This window comes from Aotus nancymaae, unplaced genomic scaffold, assembly GCF_030222135.1.
Source record: "Aotus nancymaae isolate 86718 unplaced genomic scaffold, 86718_ANA_hifiasm-v0.15.2.pri h1tg000007l, whole genome shotgun sequence".
Classification (NCBI taxonomy): Eukaryota; Metazoa; Chordata; class Mammalia; order Primates; family Aotidae; genus Aotus; species Aotus nancymaae.
This window is the reverse complement of record NW_026988418.1, coordinates 2709868-2730755: the sequence shown is the minus strand read 5'-3', so window position 1 is coordinate 2730755 and position 20888 is coordinate 2709868. Positions and strand designations below refer to the sequence as shown.

Genomic DNA, 20888 nt, shown 5'->3' with positions numbered 1-20888 from the left:
ATTACTTATTTAACTTTCCACCTTATTAATGGAGGATCTTGTGGAAGGAATTTCCAGCCACTTCCCTGCCTCCTACATAATGGCATTCCATTTTAGCTCAGTGAGAAGTAAGTTCTGTAACAGCTGATCCATTGCCCATGCAGGTCTAGGAACAGTAGCTGCCATTCAATAAACATGAGATAAATATGGATAAATAATAAAGAAACCTTTAAAATCATTAAGCCACTTCCCCTCAGATTTTAAAAACATGCACTGAGGATTTCAAGTTTGATGAGGTGCATACAATAAGAATACAGAATGGATAGCAAATGAAAGAACAGTATATTTGGTTTTCATCTCCATTTCTACATATGTGTTCGATGAATGGAATAGCTGACAGACTTCTCCACACTATTTAAAGTATTATTTATTCCCTATCCTCTTGTTTTCTGACCAAGAATAGACAGTCCAATTTGTATAATTTAAACACATATTATGCAAATTCACTACGTGTCTATTTTAAAGAAATTGAAGGAAAAAGCTCACTGGAATATGATACCTGAAAAATTTCAAGATACCTGAAAAATTCCTTTTAGAAAATCCATAAAAGACTATTCAGAACAGACAATATGACAAAAAAAAAACATTCCTTTGAGAACTTTTCATTTCTTTTGTGAGATTCATGTAGTCTCAATGCTGACATTGAAGAAAGGCTTGGAGTCTAGCCAAAGAGAAAAGTCTACACTGTTCCTTCCAACATCCTCACAATTGGAGGATAGGCAGGAAACACTGAGCTGGGAAGAAATCCAGAGAAACTCATTTCAGTCCTACCAAACATGTACATTCCGACCTAAACAAGCGTAAGAGATAGAAGGAGAGGAGGAAAGAAAACATAAAAGGCTTCTACTTACCAGGTTGCAGGGCACACTCGGGCAGATAAAAGATAGAGCCTTATGGAGCAGCTCAGCCGTATCACACACACAGTGTAAGCTTGGTGTTAGCGTCCAGCATGCGACTGTTTGTTTTTGCAAAAAAGAACCCCAAACAGGTCGTCCTCTTTTCCCTTTGTGCATTTGTGCTTAAACTCCAAAGGGTTAGTGAAACTTGTAAGCAAGGATGTCAGTTAATCAGAACAATACTTCACATGAAACACACAAACAGTACAGGAGACACATCATGCTCAATGTAGTGGTGCTCGGCAGCTTGTCTTTCCTTTATTCTTTCTTTATTTTCCCCCCTCTTTTTTAACCTTTCAAAATGAGAACTGGATGTTCTCAGCAAGCAATTGTTAAAACTTTTCACATACTCCCTTATATGGTGAAGCAACAAGCCAGTGGAAGTGGGCTACCTTAAATAGAGAATGTTATACCAGCACTTTGTTTTTGGAAATATACCATCAAGTCATAGCTTGTTCTGTCTTGTGATCTTTACAACTCTAGCTTCTGCTGCACAAAATTTATATCCAAGGACCAGAATCAAGACATGCTTCGTCTGAATATCATTTTGAGCAACATGTGGACCAAATTTGACTGTCACATGAGCTTAATTTTGGCCTGCCCCACATAAGTCGGCCATTGCTTCACAACATAGGAAATAAGCAGGCAAACACACATATATATCCCAGAGACACATGTATATAATATGGTAAGTGTACACACACGCACAGGTATCCAGGAAGAACTTAGGACAACCAGTAGGAACTATGATGACTTTCATATGGTCCAGGAATTGAACATGGAGGGGAACTGGTAAAGATGCCACATGATGAGATGACTATGGGTGAGGGGAACCAGTGTCTTAGTCAGTGAAACTAATCTACCAGTTTGCTTTGAAACTGAATATTTCTCACTGCTCTCATATGGAGGGAAGAGGTTCACAGCTTTTTCTTCCCATTATCCAGAACTCTTGGCTATCAACTTTTGAGTGACAATGCCACAAGGGAGTAATCTTATTGCCCTGTGATCATATATAATACAGAATTTATGTTATCCTTGACTGCTGTCTGCCACAAAATGGCATAACACAAAAAAGGTGAACCAGGTCTAAAGGGTTAGCTGTAAGTGTCTTCTAGTGCTTTTGACTGACCAACACATCATGGAACCCCAGTAAAGAAACACAAGACAAATGGCTGCTAAGGTGAGGTTAAAAATTAAGTCACATTGGTCATGGAAAGCTAGTGATCATGACTCTCAATCAGCAAAGCTGCTTTCATACCATTCAAAAGGTATCCACCCAATATTTGGAGATGAAAACTAAAAGTACCTTTTGCTCTGTCTGGTGAGCCAACTGGCTCTGAAGCTGCTGAAGCTGATTTGCGGAACCATCACAAAGGTCATGGTAAGCCTTGTTTAGGGCATTCAATTGATCAGATATTTGTTCCTTCTCTTTTTCTGAGAGCCTGGAAGATGAAGCATTAAAACTTTTTTAGGAAAAAAAAACATTCTCCAAACTCTGGTGTATTGCTTCAAAATTGCTGCTTCTTCATCTTGGATGGATGATCTTCTTCCATATTCATGGGAGACTTTGGCATTTCACTCAGTTTTTCTGTCTATCTCAAATCAAGTCATGGTGATGTCAATGCTATGTCACCCCTATGCTTGTAGTTCCAATGACCTCATCTCCACTTTAGCACCACCTACAAATGTCAAACTTAGACCCTTCTATCATCTGAAATTATTCCACTTCTGAAATCTTAGACTTTGGGCCTGGCGCGGTGGCTCACGCCTATAATCCCAGCACTTTGGGAGGCTGAGGAGGGAAGATATCTTGAGGTTGGGAGTTTGAGATCAGCCTGACCAACACGGTGAAATCCTGTCTCTACTAAAAATACAAAAAAAATTAGCCAGGCATGATGGTGCATGCCTGTAATCCCAGCTACTCAGGAGGCTGAGGCAGAGAATTGCTTGAACCCAGGAGGCGGAGACTGCAGTGAGCCAAGATCACGCCATTGCACTCCAGCCTGGGTAACAAGAGTGAAACTCCGTCTCAAAAAAAAAAAAAAACAAAAAGCCTCTTGACATATATTCCATTTCTAAATATTGACTCTATTATCTCTTTCCTCTCCTATGGCCTGGCTGCTTGAAAGAGCAGTTCTGATTCACCTTGCTTGCCTCCAACGTGCTCCTCACCATACTAAATCTGACCCCATTACCAGAGGCACCAAAGACTTCTAACTTGCCAAATGTAGCGGATATTTCTCAATTTTTCTTTTATCTTTTTTAAAAATATATATATATTTTTATTTATTTTAAATTGAGACAGCATTTCACCATGTTGGCCAGTCTGGTCTTGAACACCTGACCTCGTGATCCGCCTGCCTTGGCCTCTCAAAGTGCTGGGATTACTGACGCGAGCCACCGGCCAACTTTTCTTGACTTCTGAACTTCTCTCCTTTTTTTGGGAACTCTGCTCTCTCTTGGGTTCTGAGTTATCACTCATAATTTTCCTTTTCTTTCACAGAGGATTCCTTAACAGGCTGAGACGCCCCGAAAAGCCCTTTTGAGTAATCTACCTTCATGGTTTCTAACACACTTATAATTCAAATCTCTGTCACTTTATGTGATGCTTTCATGCATAACCAAACCCATAGATTCGTTATCCTTAATATCTCTTGAATATTAGTCTCTTCATCTCCATTCCTTGTCATTTCTTGCCTACATTGTCAGAATAGCCTCTTAACAGGCCTCTCAGCCTCTATTCTCACCACATGTCAATCCTTTATAGCATTGTTCTAGCAACCTTTAGAAGCAAAACACAATCATGTTTAAAATCCCTTCCTATAGCCAACAAATTAAATGCGAACTCCTCAGTATGAACTACGGAGTCCCCCATAATCTGGCTGCCCTGAATTCTCCAGTCTGAAATCTCATTATGACCCTAAGTTTTAGCCTGATAGAACAGGGGCCCCAGATGTGCCATAATCTCTCATTTAATACTCACTTATGACCATGCTTGGCCAAGAATATCTGTGATGTTTTAATAGCTTCAGAGACTTGTTCTCTCTTGGTTGTCAGCTCTTCTGCCAGAACCTACATGGTAGATATAAAGAGAAAAGGCTTCAACACCCAATAATTAAGAGTAAAAAATTATTATTTTTTTAATCCTAGAGAAAATATGCAGCTTAGGTGAAATTATTATCACCAATGAGCTACAGCTGATAAAAAGGTACAAGTACAAACAAGATTGCTTCTTAAGTTTCTTTAAGTTAACATTACTCAGGTAACAATCACTTCTGGAATGGTCCACATGTGACTTCTACTAGTCCACCTAATGTATTATCACATATTATTCTACCCAGGTAAACAGAAATGGGCCTTCTTCTCACCTGCTGTTCCAAAATAGCTTTTTCAATGTCTGTTGATTCTTTGGTCTGGGATGAGGTAGCTTTTCCTTGTGTATTCCTCGCTAGGGTAGACATCCAGCTCAAAAGTTCTTTAACCTTCTCCACATGTTCTTGTTTCTCCTCTTCTACCACTTTCTAGAATAGAAACAGAAAATTAATATTCTAGCAATGTATTTTATTAGGCTGGCATGACCTCACATTTTCTTAAATGAAGTCTTCCTAAAAACAGACATTAAAGTTACCTAAATAAGGAGGCTGTGAAAATAATCCCAGGTATAGTTTAGCCAGCCTACAGTATTGCTCACAGGTCGTTGTGAGCTAAATTTGTTATACCTAGGTTTAATACCCTTCTAAAAAAATACAAACAAACCACTGTTTTACATATAATAGGTACTCAATAATTATTTAACAATTTTTTTAAAAATCTCTTCACATATAGCATCTTGATTCATTTTCATAATTTTTAGATTTACAGGTGAATCTATAAGAGGAGAAGAGACTGAAGCTGGCTGATACTATATTATGTAGCTATGGATATAAAGAAAGTCTTGCTAATTTAAAAGGCAAAATGTGGTTGGTTAATGTTTTAACAGCTTTTCTTTTATAAGAGAGGTTGAATATGCAAAGATATACAGAGGTTGATATACAAAGATAGATTTTTACAATCACAAAAATATGACATGCTCATTACAAACTCAAACAAGTCTAAAATACATAATATATATAACTTAATCTTATTTCCCCATAAATTTGGTATAGATACCCATAAACTTGTTTCTATGCCATATTATGTCTTTGTAGTACAGCGTTTTGTTTTTAATAAAGTCATAATTATACATAGTATCCTAATTTCCTTGTCTCCCAAAATGATATATATTATATAATAATTTATTTATATATTACATATATAACATATAATTTTTTGCTGGCTTTAAAATTTTTTTTAATTTTTGTGGGTACATAGTAGGTGTATATATTTATGGGGTACATGGGATATTTTGGGCTTTTTTGAGACAGCCTATTGCCCAGGCTGGAGTGCAAAGGCACAATCATGGGTCACTGCAGCCTCAACGTCCCAGGCCCAAGTGATCCTTCCACCCCAGCCTCCCAAGTAACTGGGACCACAGGCATGTGCCACCATGCCCAGCTAATTTTTAAAATTTTTTGTAGAGAGGGGATTTCTCTATGTCACCCAGGCTGAACTCAAAGTCCTAGGCTCAAGTGATCCTCCCACTTCAGCCTCCTGGGTACCAGACACAATAGGCACACACCACCATGCTGGCTAAGATGTTTTACTATACTTTCAACCTGATTTTGGACCCAATTGTCCTCACCTCCTCCTCCTCCAGACGCCGGAGAGCATCACTGATATATTTCACATGCTGAGTTGTTAAAGTCACCAATGCCGTGTAGCGAGTCCTTAAGTCCATGAACTATGGTTCAAAAGAACAATTTAAATAAATCATCTTCCAGAAATGAAACTTAAATAGTCAAAAATAAGAGGAAATGTTCATGGAGTCACATGTTCAATAGAAAAGTGAGCCCTAAATCAAAATTTAAGGCCCAGGCAAATGAATCTCTCCTTAAGGGAAGACAGTGATTGGTGTATTTCCTTCCCCCACCCTTTCACCTCTTGAGTGATGGCATCTGAAGAAGAAAGCATGCGACGGCGCTTGCCAGGGGATTTCTGCTGTGATTCCACAAAGGCCTTGTATGTCATCAGTTGCAATTCATAGTCCTAAGAAAGGACGAAATTTTGCTAGTTACTCAGGGTTTTACAGTTCACATACATCATGTAATAAATCATAGCTTTTTATTGCTGGAAGTGTTTTGGTGACCATTCAGGCTGGAGGCTAGCAAACTCATACTATCTCTGTCATTATAAGTGAAAGCAGCCATAGGCAATATATAGATGAAAGAGTATGGCTGTTGGAATAAAACTTTACTTATGAACATTGAAAACTGAAGTTCATATAATTTTCACATCATAAAATATTATTCTTTTGATTTTCTTTTCAACCTTTTCTCATGAGCCATACAAAAACAGGTATGTGGGTCAAGTTTGCTGATGCCTTTAGTTGCAGTCTGACCAACCCTTTCATCTCATCTATAGGGAAAGTGAAATCCAGAAAGGCGATAGGAATTTCCCTAATAACTGAGTGGGTAACACAGTCAGGATTAGAATCTTAGTCTTCTAATCCCTAAACCAGTGTTCTCATTTTACCATACTATTCTGCCACTTCCTCTTCAATACTGAAAGTTCTGCCCTAGTCCACCCTCTTCATCTCACACATGAAGTAGCCTTATGAGTGCAGTAGCCTCTTATGTACTTTCACTGCTTCTAGTCTCATCTTTTATTCTCTATTGTTCCAACAGAATACTTCTTCTAAAACCCAAAGATGATCACATCATTCTTCTGCTTAAAAGCTTTCAATGATCTAGAACAGAGCTTTTCAAACATGAACATACATACAAATTATCTGGGGGATCTCATTAAAATGAAGAATCTGATTAAGCAGGTTTGAGATTCTACATTTCAAATAAGCTCTCAGGTGATACTGATGCTATCAGTTCAAAAACAACACTTTGAGAAGCAAGAATAGAAGACAAAGCCAAAACAATGAAACAAGGCCTGTCATGGGTTGGCCCCAATCTCACCACTCATTTTCCACAGTCACTGTTCCTCATTGTGCTTTCTAGCTATACCAGAATACTCTCTATTTCCTCATATAATCATGTATTTTCATTAGTCTCTGCCTGGGATTATGCAATTCCTTTGCCTAAAACGTCCTTCTGCTGTCTACTTAAAAAAATTCTGGGTAGAAGGAAAACAAGGAATGAATTTGTGAAGGAACCCATAAAAAATAATAATAGTAACAACATTAAAATAATTATAATCAAAGCAACTGCTACCACTTACTGAGTATACTTTAAGTTTGAGGCATGGTCCTATGTATACATTATCTCATTTAATCTTTACAATCACTCAGTGAGGTATTATTGTTCTCATTTTATAGTTATAGTAACAGAAACATAGGCTATGTGTGTACTCAAAGTAAGCCTGGAAAATGGTGAAGGATTTGAACTCAATTCTTTCTGACAGTGAGTGTTCTGTTATTAACTAAAGAAATGCCTTCATTCAAAAAGTATTTGTTAAGCATCTTCTATCTACTTGCCATTGTTTTGGGTGCTAACACACATATCGAGAAACAAGTCAGGAAAAACTTTGCTCCCTTGAAACTTATATTCTAGTGAGAGTCACAGAATAAACAAATAAATACATAATATTTATTTATTTATTTATTTATTTATTTATTTATTTGACAGATTCTTGCTCTATCGCCAGGCTGGAGTGCAGTGGCACAATCCCGGCTCACTGCAACTTCCATTTTCTGGTTTCAAGTAATTCTCCTGCCTCAGTCTCCTGAGTAGCTAGGACTACAGGCATGCACCACCACACCTGGCTAATTTTTTTGTATTTTTAGTAGGGACAGGGTTTCACCACGTTGGCCAGGATGGTCTTGACCTTTTGACCCAGCTCACTGCAACTTGTGTTTTCTGGTTTCAGGTAATTCTCCTGCCTCAGTCTCCTGAGTAGCTGGGACTACAGGCACGCACCACCACACCCAGCTAATTTTTTTGTATTTTTTGTAGGGACAGGGTTTCACTATGTTGGCCAGGATGGTCTTGATCTCTTGACTTCGTGATCTGCCTGCCTCAGCCTCCCAAAGTGCTGGGATTACAGGTATGAGTCACTGTGCCTGGCCTCAAGTTATTTTTTTCCTTTTTATGGAGACAGAGACTTGCTCTGTTGCCCAGGTTGGAGTGTAGTGACACAATCAAAGCTCACTGTAGCCTCAATCTCCCAGGCTCAAGCGATCCTCTCACCTCAGCCTCTTGATGAGCTGAGACTACAGGTGCACACCACTACACCCAGCTAATTTTTAAAACATTTTGTAGAGATGGGATCTTGATATGTTGCCTAGGCTGGTCTCAAACTTCTGGGCTCAAGTAACCTTTTTGCCTTGGCCTCCTAATATGCAGGGATTACAGGTATAAGCCATTGCACCTGGCCTCAAGTCATTTTTCTTTAAAGATGTACTAAGAGAAATAGGGGAGAGATAAATCATTCATGGCCTTATGAACCATGTAAGGATTTAGAATTTTATTATGACTATGATATGAAGGCTTTGGACAGTTTTGAGTAGGAGAGTGACATGATCTTATTTACCATATTTCATCTATTCTAAGGTACACATTTTCTCCACATTTTAGTCTTTCAAATTGGAATATATCTTAGAATCAACGGCATGTCACATAATTGGCAGAGTTTCCTTTTTCCTCTTTTTGGTATGCAGAAAATTATGGTGTAGCTGGTAATCAATGGAGTCTAAGGTTCAATGACATGCAACATGTTCTAAAAAGGCGATTTTGGCTACTGTGTGGGAAAATAGCCTGTGGGGGCCACAGCAGAAGCAAGAGACCAGCTCAGAGGGTTCTGTAGTAGTCTAAAGAAGAGTCTTCACTTAGATATGAACTATGGAAATAGAAGGGAGATATTGAGAGGTAGTAAGATTTGGGACATATTTGGCAAGGCCAACAGAAGATATAAAGCTTAAGGCAAAGAGAAGAGTTTTAGGATGACTCTTGGGTTTTTTGCCTCAGCAACTAGGAAAAAATGGCAATACTATTTCCTAGATAGGAAAGACAAGTGAGAAGCATATTTAAGAAGAAAACTCAAACATTCTGCTTTTGCCATGTTAAGTTTAAAAGGCCTATGGTCACGCAAATGGAGACTCCTCAAATCACAGCCAACATCTGCTACTTCTCCAAGCATCCCCAAACATGGGGTTGCGGGAAATACACATTTGCTTAACTGAAGGATCAGGCCAGCATCTAGCATGAGAGCTCTGTTTAATTTGTCCAGAAACAGAACCTACAGTGAAGATGCAGGTTTCCCTAAGCTAGTGATGATTCATGTTCTTTTTAGGATGTGGTAAAGTTACCTTTACAATAGTAGAGTACTGCTGGGAAAATTTTTGACATTGATCCAGTTTTGTCTGATTTCTCTCAATTTCTGCAAATAGATCCTAGAAAGCAAAATATCACATTATCATTGTCATTACCACCACTGAAATAGCTGAACATTTACTACATTCTAAGGCAGTAGTTTTCAAACGTTAGCTGCATCAGAATTGCTGGAAAGGGTGGTTAAAGCACATACTGCTGGGCCTCACCTTCAGAGTTTCTGGTTCAGTGGCTTTGGGCTCACAAATTTGTACTTTTCTGTCTTTTTAATCTTTTGTAGAGACAAGCTCTCTCTTCTTTGATCAGGCTGTTCTCAAACTCTTGTCCTCAAGTGATCCCTCTGCCTTGGCCTCCCAAAGTGTTGGAATTACAGGCATGAGCCACTGTGCCCAGTCCAAGAACTTGCATTTCTAACATGTCCCCAGGTGATACTGATGCTGCTAGACTGAGGTCCACACTTTGAGAACCACTATTCTAAGTATTTTACATGTATTACTTCAGTTAATCCTAGGAACAATAATCTTATAAGGTAGGTTAAATAAATAACAAACTACGTCCATTTTATTGATAAGGAAGTAGAACACTGAGAAGGTAAGTAACTTTTTCAAAGGCTTATAGCAGACAAGTGAGCCACGATTGGAATCCAGGCAATACAATTCCAGATCTCATACTCTTAATCATAATGCTAAACAAAACAAAATAAAGCAAAATATCAACAAAAAAATGCTTAAAATGAATCATTTTCTTCTACTTACAGCTTTCCCTTGGTTTTCAAAACCCCACATCTAATCCTAGTAAAATAAAATGTAATATAAAGAAACAAAATAAAGATAATTTTAATCTGTCCATCTAGTCGTTTCAATACAGTTACAGAAACTCAGAACTGAAGGTACCTTACAGGCTCTTTTGTCTAAATGCAAAACCAGTATCTTGGGACCATCCTGTTCAAACCACTCTAAGAAAAGGGAACTTGGAATATCTTCCATTTGGAGGAACCTTTAATTGCTAGTACATCATTTTCTTTTATGATAAAGAAAATTAAAATTTCTAACTCTTCCCACCAGAGCTACTGCCACACTCACTGTCTGCTGGCTGAGCTGCTCCGAAAGCACTCTGCTATCTTCTGCCTGGCCTGGCTTCATCATTTCCTGCTGAGTGGTGGTTTCCTCAATCCATTTGATGAGCGTTCCGTGGCAGGCTCGGTAATCTCCCAGGACTTCTTGGATTCCTTCTAGCTCAGATTGGCTGGAAGAACAAAGGGAAACTGCTATCAGATACCTTGGTACAAATACAATAAAGTAAATGAGGCAATTCCCTCCTTAACCCATGCATCCAGTTGGGCCTGACCACAAATCATCCATCTTTACCTATGGGGAACAGTGATGCAAGGATGAGTAGACCTATGCATGTACCAGTGCCCAATGGTCAATAAAATGACTAGAAACCAGTTGTGCCCTGCTAGCCCTGGAGGCTGCCTTGTGGCCTAGCATCCCACAATAATCCTTGTCAAATTTTTTCACCTAGGTTGCCAAGAATTACCAGAGTGAACAATAAGGTAGTACTGGCTGTACAGTTCTATTCCCTGATGACAGAGTACCTGTCAGTATACCACAGCTATGACTTATAAATCACTATAATTTCTCAAGGCAGAGAGGGGAGAGAAGTGAAAAATAGTGGTTATTTCCTATTACTTCCAGTAAGTCATAACATTTCTCTTAATCTAACCAGCTTTGTGATAGTACTTCGATTAGAATGAAAACTTATATGAGTTATTAAGCTCCTCTCCCTACATATTTCCCTACCAGCTTAGCCTCCAAAAGGCGCAGTTTCTGTCTTTCCTATTTATATTTGTCATTAGAAGCAGGATCTCTAGTAACAGAGATGAAAAGTTACTGAATTAGCAAATGAGATGAAAGCAAGAAATTCTATATAGCCCCATTATAAAAAATGGCTCATATTTGGATGCAAAGCTAATAAAACAAGAACTACAATGTCTTGAGAAAAGATCACCAGATGACCTTTCAAGTCTATATTCCAGAAAGCCATTGTCATCAATGGCTTAACTAGAAAAGACCTGGGACACAGGAGAAGCATTACATCTCACCTTTCTGACTCACTTACCTTGTCCAGAATTTACATGGTTTTAAAATTTCCACCCCTGCCTATCCATTTCTACCTTTAAATATAAATGTACAGATATAACTCTGTTTTTGTTTTAGACCTAGTCCTTGAACTCTAATAGGAAAAAAAGGTGAGGACACCACTAACCGAATCTCGAGCTGGGCAACGACTCGGTGCCAACGTTCCTGCAACTGGGAGCCTTTTTCCTGATAGCGCTCCAAATCCAGGTTTCGCTCTGATGTCAGACGACTCATCTGTTCTGCCACTGCCTTGGCCTTGGCAATTTCCTCATCCAAGACTGAAAACACTGAATTCTTGTCCTTCACATCACTAAGCCAGTGCTATGGAAACATAAGTACAGAAACAGCTTGTATATTTTCCATGCTAAAAAGGAGCCAGACTAAGGTAGGAAACAAGGACACTGTCTACAGCTAATTCCACATTGTATCTGTGATTGTGCCGTGGAATGTTTGTACCAGGACTGCCTACACAGGTCATGGTCTCTGCTTTCTTGATGCAGAAAGATGCACACTGGGATGCCACGGGCAGGTTTCCGTTCCTCTGTAGAGAAACATTCAGAGAACTTGTGTTTGAAACCTGTCTTCACCACTTATAACCTATAAAACCAAGATAAGTCATTTAGCCAGACTAAATGTTGGTTTTCTCATCTGTAAATGGAGATAAAATCTCTTCTTGTCCATCTCACAGAGTGGGTTGTGAGAATCAAGTTAGATAACAGCTAAGTGCTTTATAAACTTACGGCACAACCACTGACTATATCCAATTAAGCCATGATTTTATTGAGGTGAAAAGGGAAAAAATAAATAGAAAAACAGTCCTTTCTCTTCCCTTTCTAGCTAGACACAGTTCTCAGTCCCTTCTTTGAATATGATATTTTGCCTCATTCAAATGCAAATGTCATGCCATCCAAAACTGCATTTCTCTGCCAACCCAAAGCAATGACTATGTTAAGGCATCCTCCTAAGAAACTCAGAGCAACTCACCCGTAATGTTGACCGATGGGCCTCCAGAGCTGAGAGATCTGCCGGTACTGCTTCTTCTTGACTCAGCTTAATCTCATAACCTTTGACCAAGAGTTCAGCATCCTGTATGCTCCGTACTATAACATCAATTGTCTTTAACCTATGGGGACAAATTCACATTCCTTCATTAACACATGAATTTTGGGAGCAGGGTTATATACCTGGAGTGCTATAGAGAGGTTCATAAAACATAACGACCAAAATAAATGTCACCATTTTTAGATGTTGACAGGGCTACAAGTAAACATGGGTTCTGTGCTGCCAATTTAAGCCAATTCAAAATATAGTTCTAAGTGGCAATAGAACATGCACACATGTGGTGGACTCATGGAGGAAAGGCACGAAGCCAGAAATCCACTTTATACTATGAAGAGTTTAAGATGTGCTACTCTTCAAGGTCATGGGTATAGATGGGTGGAGAGAGGGAAGAACGGGAAGAACTTCAACGTCTAATATCTAGTTTAACTAAAAACTTTTCTTTTCATTCTTTAGTTTCTCATCCTTTCTCTTCCTGTCATTAAGTATTATTTTCAGAAATATTTAATCAAACAGAAGTGAGGTAAGTCATAGTCCTAACACTGCGAATTAACTCCCCATCCATATCACTGGCATTTTCTTCATTGCAGCCCAAATGAACCTATTTCATGTTACTAGGAACTAAAGCCAAGACCTCTCATTATCAGCGTACTCTTCAAGTACTGTCTTGAACACTCTTCAAGATCTATAATCTCTCTGTATTATTCATGAAACACTCTAAGCCTTTCTCTTTCTTATTCCAGTGGAAAATATCGCCTTTGGACCCAAAATCTCAGCTCACTCACTTATTCAGATAGACAGTGGAGAGACCATAGACATGGTCCATCTTCTCCACCAGCAGATTCAGTTCTGAGCGCAGAGTTGGGACACTTGAACTAGATGGAGACTGATGGAGAAAGCTGCCACACTTCATAGAAACTGCATCCAAGTCTGACCTCAGTTGCTGTAAATCCTCCTGGGTGTGCTGCCAGGAACAAGACATATATAAAGAGGGAGACAGGATTGAACAAAAAATGTAGAAAGAAGTCCTCATTTTTAATAGCTAAATACTGGAAACCATCTAAATGCCCATATATAGGAGGCTGGTTGAATAAACTATGAAACAGCCATACAACGGAGGATTATGCAGCTATAAATGAAATGAGAAAGATTTCTGGGAATTCAGTGGTTTCAGGACATATTTTTAAGTAGAAAAAGCTAAGTCAATAGAGTATAGCATGTTATATTTTGTATATAAAAGAAGGGAAAATGAGAAAATATATGAATATATGTTTGTGCAAAGAGACAGACAGAAAGGATAAACAGAAACTAATGAGATGATAAGAATGGAAATGATTGGGAGGCCGAGGTGGGTGGATCACGAGGTCAAGAGATTGAGACCATCCTGATCAACATGGTGAAACCCCGTCTCTACTAAAAATACAAAAAATTAGCTGGGCATGGTGGCGCGTGCCTGTAATCCCAGCTACTTGGGAGGCTGAGGCAGGAGGATTGCCTGAACCCAGGAGGCGGAGGATGCGGTGAGCCGAGATCGCGCCATTGCACTCCAGCCTGGGTAACGAGCGAAACTCTGTCTCAAAAAAAAAAAAAAAGAACGGAAATGAAAGGATCAAAGGAAGCAAATGGGACAAAAGGACTAGCTAGAGGGGAATACACTTCTTTTTGTGTAGATTTAACTTTTAGAACCATGTTAATGTTTTACATTCCAATAAATAAATAAGGAAAGTTGAGGGGTGGATTTCAAATGGAACACAAATACAGTTAAGCCTAACTGTATTTCAGATAAATAACATAATCGCACTGAAGGGAAAGAAGGGGTAAGAACACACAAGTAATTTTTGAACACAGTATTCAAACTATACATATACCTTTAGGCTAAAGACATAGGAACTATAAATAAATGTTGAACTCTAGTTTTGTAGGTTTGTTTACTGCAGTGAGTTAACAATTCCGAAACTACTATCTGTAAATGCTAGGACTGAACAGTAAGTAAATATATTCTCAATAATGTAAAGCGGTTTTTCAGTCTTGGGAAAGGGGGTTAAAAATATGGAAAGAGGCTAGAATAAGCCCTGTGCTATGGGTTGGGAACTGGATAAAGACAAATACATATGAATTCATGGGGGTGTGTGTGTGTGTGTGTGAGAGAGAGACAGATGAGAGACAGAGAAAGAGAAATTGAGAGAGACATGTATCAATAAATATATTGACCTATATAGCTATAAACTCACATACATGTTTATGTGTATATATGTAACGTGTGTGTATGTGCATATATATGTTTTGTTTTTTTCTGTCTTTTTTTTTTTTTAAGATGAGGTTTCACCATGATGGCCAGGCTGGTCTTGAACTCCTGACCTCAGGTGATCTACCCACCTTGGCCTCCCAAAGAGCTAGGATTACAGGCGTGATCACCGCGCCTGGCCCTTTTTTTTTTTTTTTTTTTGAAGATGGAGTTTCACTCTTGTTGCCTAGGCTGGAGTGCAATGGGATGCTCTGGGTTCACTGCAACCTCCGCCTCCTGGGTTCAAGTGATGCTCCTGCCTCAGTTTCTGGAGTAGCTGGGATTACAGGCATGTGCCGCCACCACGCCCAGATAATTTTTGTATTATTTGTAGAGAAGAGGTTTTATCATGTTGGTCAGGTTGGTCTCGAACTCCCGATCTCAGGTGATCCATCTGCCTTGGCCTCCCAAAGTGCTAGGACTACAGGCGTGAGCCACTGAGCTCGGCCTGTGTTTTCTAACTCTTGACTGCTAAGTGGGCCTATAAACAACGATACCCCAACAATGATGAGTACATTTGGCACCCAGATCTTAGTTTCTAAATAATATGCTCTGCCCAAAAGAATCAGATCTCCTTGGAGAAACAGCTGATTTCCAGGATTGAGACTGGAAAGAGCAAGATGAAGCTGGAAGTTTGTCAGAGAGAAAGAATTTGGTTGGACATAGTAGCCCATGCCTGTAATCCCAGCACTTTGAGAGGCTGAGACAGGAGGACTGCTGGAAGCCAGGAGTTGGAGATCAGCCTGGGTAATATAGTGAGACCTCATCTCTATTTAAAAAGAGAGAGAGAGAGAGAGAGAGAGAGAGAGAGAGAGAGAGAGAGAGACCAGGCACGGTGGCTCACGTGTGTAATCCCAGCACTTTGGGAGGCCAAGGTGGGTGGATCACGAGGTCAGGAGCTCGAGACCATCCTGGCTAACACAGTGAAACTCCGTCTCTACTAAAAATACAAAAAAAATTAGCTGCGTGTGGTGGCATGAGCCTGTAGTCCCAGCTACTCAGGAGGGTGAGGCAGGAGAATTGCTTGAACCCAGGAGGTGGAGGTTGCGGTGAGCCAAGATCACGTCATTGCACTCCAGCCTGGGCGACAGAGCGAGACTCCGTCTAAAAAAAAAAAAAAAAGGAGAAAAAGAACTCAAAAAATGATGGGGACATGTTAAAAGGACAAAAAAAAGCCCTAGCTTGAAAGGGCTTCCATTTGCTAACTTTGGAACATTTTGAGCATCAAAATAATAAAAACAGTGACAGTAACAAATTACATACCACTGAATAAATCTGTGAGTATATATTGACATAAATAAATAATGAAAGAAGAAAGCAAGGGAAGGAGGGAAGAAAAAAGGGAGGGAGGGAGGGAAGAAAAAAGGGAGGGAGGGAGGGAAGACGAACTATAGAAAAAGAAAGAAGGTTGGTTTTTCCTTTTCCATAGAATGTAAATTTTTTTAATGTGGAGAATGACAGAATTAGAAAAGCAACTTTTGGCAACTATGATACTAATAATTGATTCAGTTAAGAATTAACAATGGATGCTAAAACTAGTTGGTGAAAATTTGATGAAAAATAGGATATTTACCGCTGGGCGCGGTGGCTCACACCTGTAATCCCAGCACTTTGGGAGGCTAAGGCGGGCAGATCACGAGGTAAGGAGATCGAGACCATCCTGGCCAACATGGTGAAACCCTGTCTCTACTAAAATACAAAAAGTTAACCAGGCGCTGTGGCACGTGCCTGTAATCCCAGCTACGTGGGAGGCTGAGGCAGGGGAATCACTTGAACCGGGAGGCAGAAGTTGCAGGGAGCCGAGATCACATCACTGCACTCCAGCCTGGCAACAGAGGAAGACTCTGTCTCAAAAAAAAAAAAAAAATAGGCTATTTACATAGTATCGAGTATCTCCCCATGAGATACTTAGTAATAACAAAGGGAAAATAGCAACCAGAGATCAAAATTAACATCCCCAGTAATGGGACAAATCGATGTCACATCCCTACTTATATGATACACTAAGGTACCAAGGACACAGTATCACTTCTGCAGAATTCCTGCCAAATTTGTAAGACCTAACACTAAGCAGGAAGAAGCCTCAGATAACCACAAACAGAAGAACAAAATATTCTACATTTATTCTACAAAATAAATGGCCTGCACTCATAAAAAATGTTAAGGTCATGAAAGATGCTGGAAAGTTGAGAAATTGTCTCAAGTTAAAGAAATCAGAAGATACATAGCCACCAAATGCAATATGTAATCCTGGACTGAATCTTAGACCAGCCTTCTTGGGGTTGCCAGGGATGGAGGTTAGGAGGATATAAAGGGCATTATTTGGTCAACTGATGAAATTTTAATGAGGTGTGAGCTTGGATAACAGTATTACATTAATATTTGTTTGTTTGTTTTTGAGACAGAGGTTTCCTCTGCCGCCCAGGCTGGAGTGCAGTGTTGTGATCTTGGCTCACTGCAACCTCTACCTCCCAGTTTCAAGCGACTCTCATACCTCAGCCACTTGAATAGCCAGGATTACAGGCTTGTGCCACGAAGCCTGGCTAGTTTTTGTATTTTTAGTGGAGATAGGGTTTTGCCATGTTGGCCAGGCTGGTCTCGAGCTCCTGGGCTCAAGTAGTCTGCCCACATCAGCCTCCCAGAGTGCTAGGATTACAGACATGAGCCACCATGCCTGACCAATATCAACGTTAATTTCCTGATGCTAATCATTGTTTCATGGTTATGTAAGAGGCTGTCCTTGTTTTATGAAGATGTACACTGAAGTATTTAAGAATAAAGGAGCATCATGTCTGAAACTTACTCTCAATATAAAAAAGGATATTATGATGTATAATATATAAAATAAAATGATAAAGCAAATGTACAAAAATGTTAACATGTGGGGGCTCTAGGTGAAAGGTATAAGAGAATAAAACTTTTCTATCCGAAATTATTTCAAAATAAAGTTTTAAAAAGGAAGAGGGGCTGGGTGTGGTGGCTCACACCTGTAATCCCAGCACTTTGGGAGGCCGAGGCAGGTGGATCACAAGGTTAGGAGTTCGAGACCAGCTTGGCCAATATGGTGATACCCGTCTCTACTAAAAATACAAAAATAAGCTGGGTGTGGTGGCACATGCCTGTAGTCCCAGCTACTCAGGAGGCTGAGGCAGGAGAATCGCTTGAACCCAGGAGGCAGAGGTTGTGGTGAGCCAAGATTGTGCCATTGCACTCCAGCCTGGGCAACATGAGTGAAACTCTGCTCTCAAAAAAAAAGGAAAAGGTATTTTTAGATGTATGTATGTATATATGTATCTTGAGATGGGGTCTCACTCTTTCACTCAGGCTGGAGTGCAGTGGTGCTGTTATAGCTCACTGAAGCCTCAAACTCTTGGATTCAAACAATTGTCCCACCTCAGCCTCAAGTATCCAGTTGACTTTTATTTCTTAGTGTGTTCTATTTCTCAAGGATAAATAGATTTTGTATCACCCTATAAAAAAGTAAAAAGCTTCCACATGAGAATTCCAGGCTTATATGATATGCCTCACATTACTCCTTCTCCGCCAGTAAAAAATCATACTTACCCTCTCACCCTTCTCTTCAGGTTTGGGGAGAAAAAGTAAAGTTAGAAAAATCACTCCTCTTCATTTGCCATTCTTTTCCATCCCCTTTAAGCTCCCAGATCAAATTTAATAGCCTTCATAGAGTTCTCTCATACCATTGTAATTAGAAATACTCTAAATTCCTACAGCAATCTTTGCTTGAAATACACTAGTCACTATTTATGACATCTCTTATATCTTATACTGAAGTCTCTGATTCTAACTTCAACCTTTTATTCTTCTTTTACTACACTGTAAGCCAAAAAACAAGGACCTTGGCTTACTTTTCTTTGTATGCCTCAGGAGACTTAAAAAAGCAATAAATATTTGCTGCTTTTATTTTAAGAATACTACCCTACATTTGTATAGTATTTTACTTTTTCAGGAAGCTCACTGGATGTACTTTACCATTTAATTTTCAAAATAACCCTATAACGTGCATTATCATTTCCATTTTACAAGTAAACTGAAGAGAGCATATATCAGAGCCTGTATTAAAATAAGAGTCGTTCCTTTTATTTATTGGTTATATGACAGAAGGTAACCAAGTCATTGAAAGTAACACAGGGATAGAAGCAAGAGTGGCATCTCCACTAAGCAGTTTCAAAATACATAGCCCAAATACACTGCTTAGAACAATTTACTAGTCTGTTTGCCTTCTCAACTCTGTGGGAAACTAATCAACATTCAGCAATACACATGGAGCTGAAATCACACTTCTCCATAGGTAAAAGACATTTATAGACTGCAGGGAGGAGATCCTGAGGACTGTCGAGTCTATTGCCTCATTTCTTAGGTTCCATACTCTTTTTCTGTTGGTTTGTTTGTTTGTTTTGACACAGAGTCTCACTCTCTCACCCAGACTGGACTGCAACAGCATGATCTCAGCTCACCTCAACCTCCGCCTCCCAGGTTGAAGCGATTCTCTGGCCTCAGCTTCCTGAGTAGCTGGGATTACAGGCACCCGCCACCACACCCGGCTAATTTTTGTAGTTTTAGTAGAGATGGGGTTTCACCATGTTGAACAGGCTGTTCTTAAACTCCTGACCTCAAATGATCCACCCGCCTTGGCCTCCCAAAATGCTGGGATTAGAGGCAGGAGCTACCACGCCTGACCAGGTTCCTTACTCTTTTGCCATCCAATTAACTCTGAAAGCATTCACTCCACAACCAGCACCCACATTGCTCTTAGGGCTTACCTCTTGCTCTGCAATCCTTAATGCATTGTCCTGCCGGGCATCTTTGTCAGTCCTAGAGCTCGCTAGAGACTGAATTCGTTTGATCACCCTCTGTTCATACTCCTCCAGGCGTAGCCGGATATTCTTCAACTCTGAAATGTACATCTTGGCCACAGTCTCCTCTTTATCCTCTGTGAATGAACAAACGCAAAAGACCAGTAAGCTAGACATCAGAGATAAGCAGACCTGATAGCCTACTGATAAAAACAAGGCTTTATTTAGGGAATCTTCTGCCTGATCCTACCTGATCCTAAATTTCACATATTGTATACTAATCTTTGAGAGTCTAAACATGTTACAGCCACAAGAAAACATGAACAACTGAAATATCAACAGACCTCTCCTTCCATGATCTGATTTTGAGAATTCATCTACAAGTTTTTCTCTATCTCAAGGTCTTAGCAACTCAATGGAAAAAGATGGTGATGCTACTTTCTCATTTATATGAAGGGTCTCATGGCAACCCCTTCAAGGCTCTCATTCCACTATTCTCTTTCCCTCTTCCCAGTGCACACACCATTCTCCATGGACTTCATCAGGTGCTGGAAGCGGGCTTTACAAGCTTCCACCTCCTCTTCCAAGCGCAAGCGATCAGCCACTGAGAACAGCACAGAGTCACGGCTATCCTGCAGAAAGTCTTCAAAGTGGCCCTGAAGGTTCTTCATAATCTGATGGCACTCCCCTGGTGCTGAGGATCTAAGCTAGAAAGAAAAAGTCAGAAGAAATTGCAACAGAATAAAAATATAATACTTTCTCTTTTCCTCTATTTTACTGAAGTAACATATATACAAAACAGTGCACAAACCATATTTATAAACATGTTGACTTTTATAATTTGAATTCCTCCATTTAATGAGTATTCAGGTTAAGAAGCAGAACATTACCAGCACCCCAGAAGCACCCAACATGCCCCACTGGACATAACTCTTAATAGTTGTTCACAAGTATTCACCTACTATATATTCGTATGCAAAAGACATGCTTGTCTTACAGAGTGAGAAAAAGTCTGCAACCTTCTCCTGTTGCTAAGAAGACCAAAGATGTTACTTATTCTAATTAGGAATTTCCTTTACCATTGAAATTGCTACTTCTAGTTTCTAAGAACCTCAGGTCTCTAACTCTAAAATAGTATACCTGAGTCCACTTTACTCCATTTGGGTGGAAAAACGAATCACAGTAATGAAAAAAGCTCCTTTAAAAAAATCTTGCCAACAGAATGCAAGCCTGCAGTAAAG

At 39.6% G+C, this 20888-nt stretch overlaps 1 protein-coding gene across 15 annotated transcripts in view; it reads right to left on the bottom strand.

Annotated features, from left to right (window-relative positions):
- Window positions 1–20888, bottom strand: part of MACF1 (microtubule actin crosslinking factor 1) — a 329515-nt gene that overhangs the window by 157499 nt on the left and 151128 nt on the right. For all 15 annotated transcript variants that reach the window (XM_064372195.1, XM_064372194.1, XM_064372199.1 and 12 more), the window contains 12 exons: window positions 20171–20354; window positions 19615–19784; window positions 13335–13513; window positions 12475–12613; window positions 11618–11811; window positions 10432–10594; window positions 9328–9411; window positions 5952–6059; window positions 5656–5754; window positions 4304–4456; window positions 3919–4007; window positions 2242–2377 (listed from right to left, as the gene is read on the bottom strand). In XM_064372195.1, coding sequence (XP_064228265.1) covers window positions 2242–2377; window positions 3919–4007; window positions 4304–4456; window positions 5656–5754; window positions 5952–6059; window positions 9328–9411; window positions 10432–10594; window positions 11618–11811; window positions 12475–12613; window positions 13335–13513; window positions 19615–19784; window positions 20171–20354 — 1698 coding nt within the window. The remainder of the gene's footprint in view (window positions 1–2241; window positions 2378–3918; window positions 4008–4303; window positions 4457–5655; window positions 5755–5951; window positions 6060–9327; window positions 9412–10431; window positions 10595–11617; window positions 11812–12474; window positions 12614–13334; window positions 13514–19614; window positions 19785–20170; window positions 20355–20888) is intronic.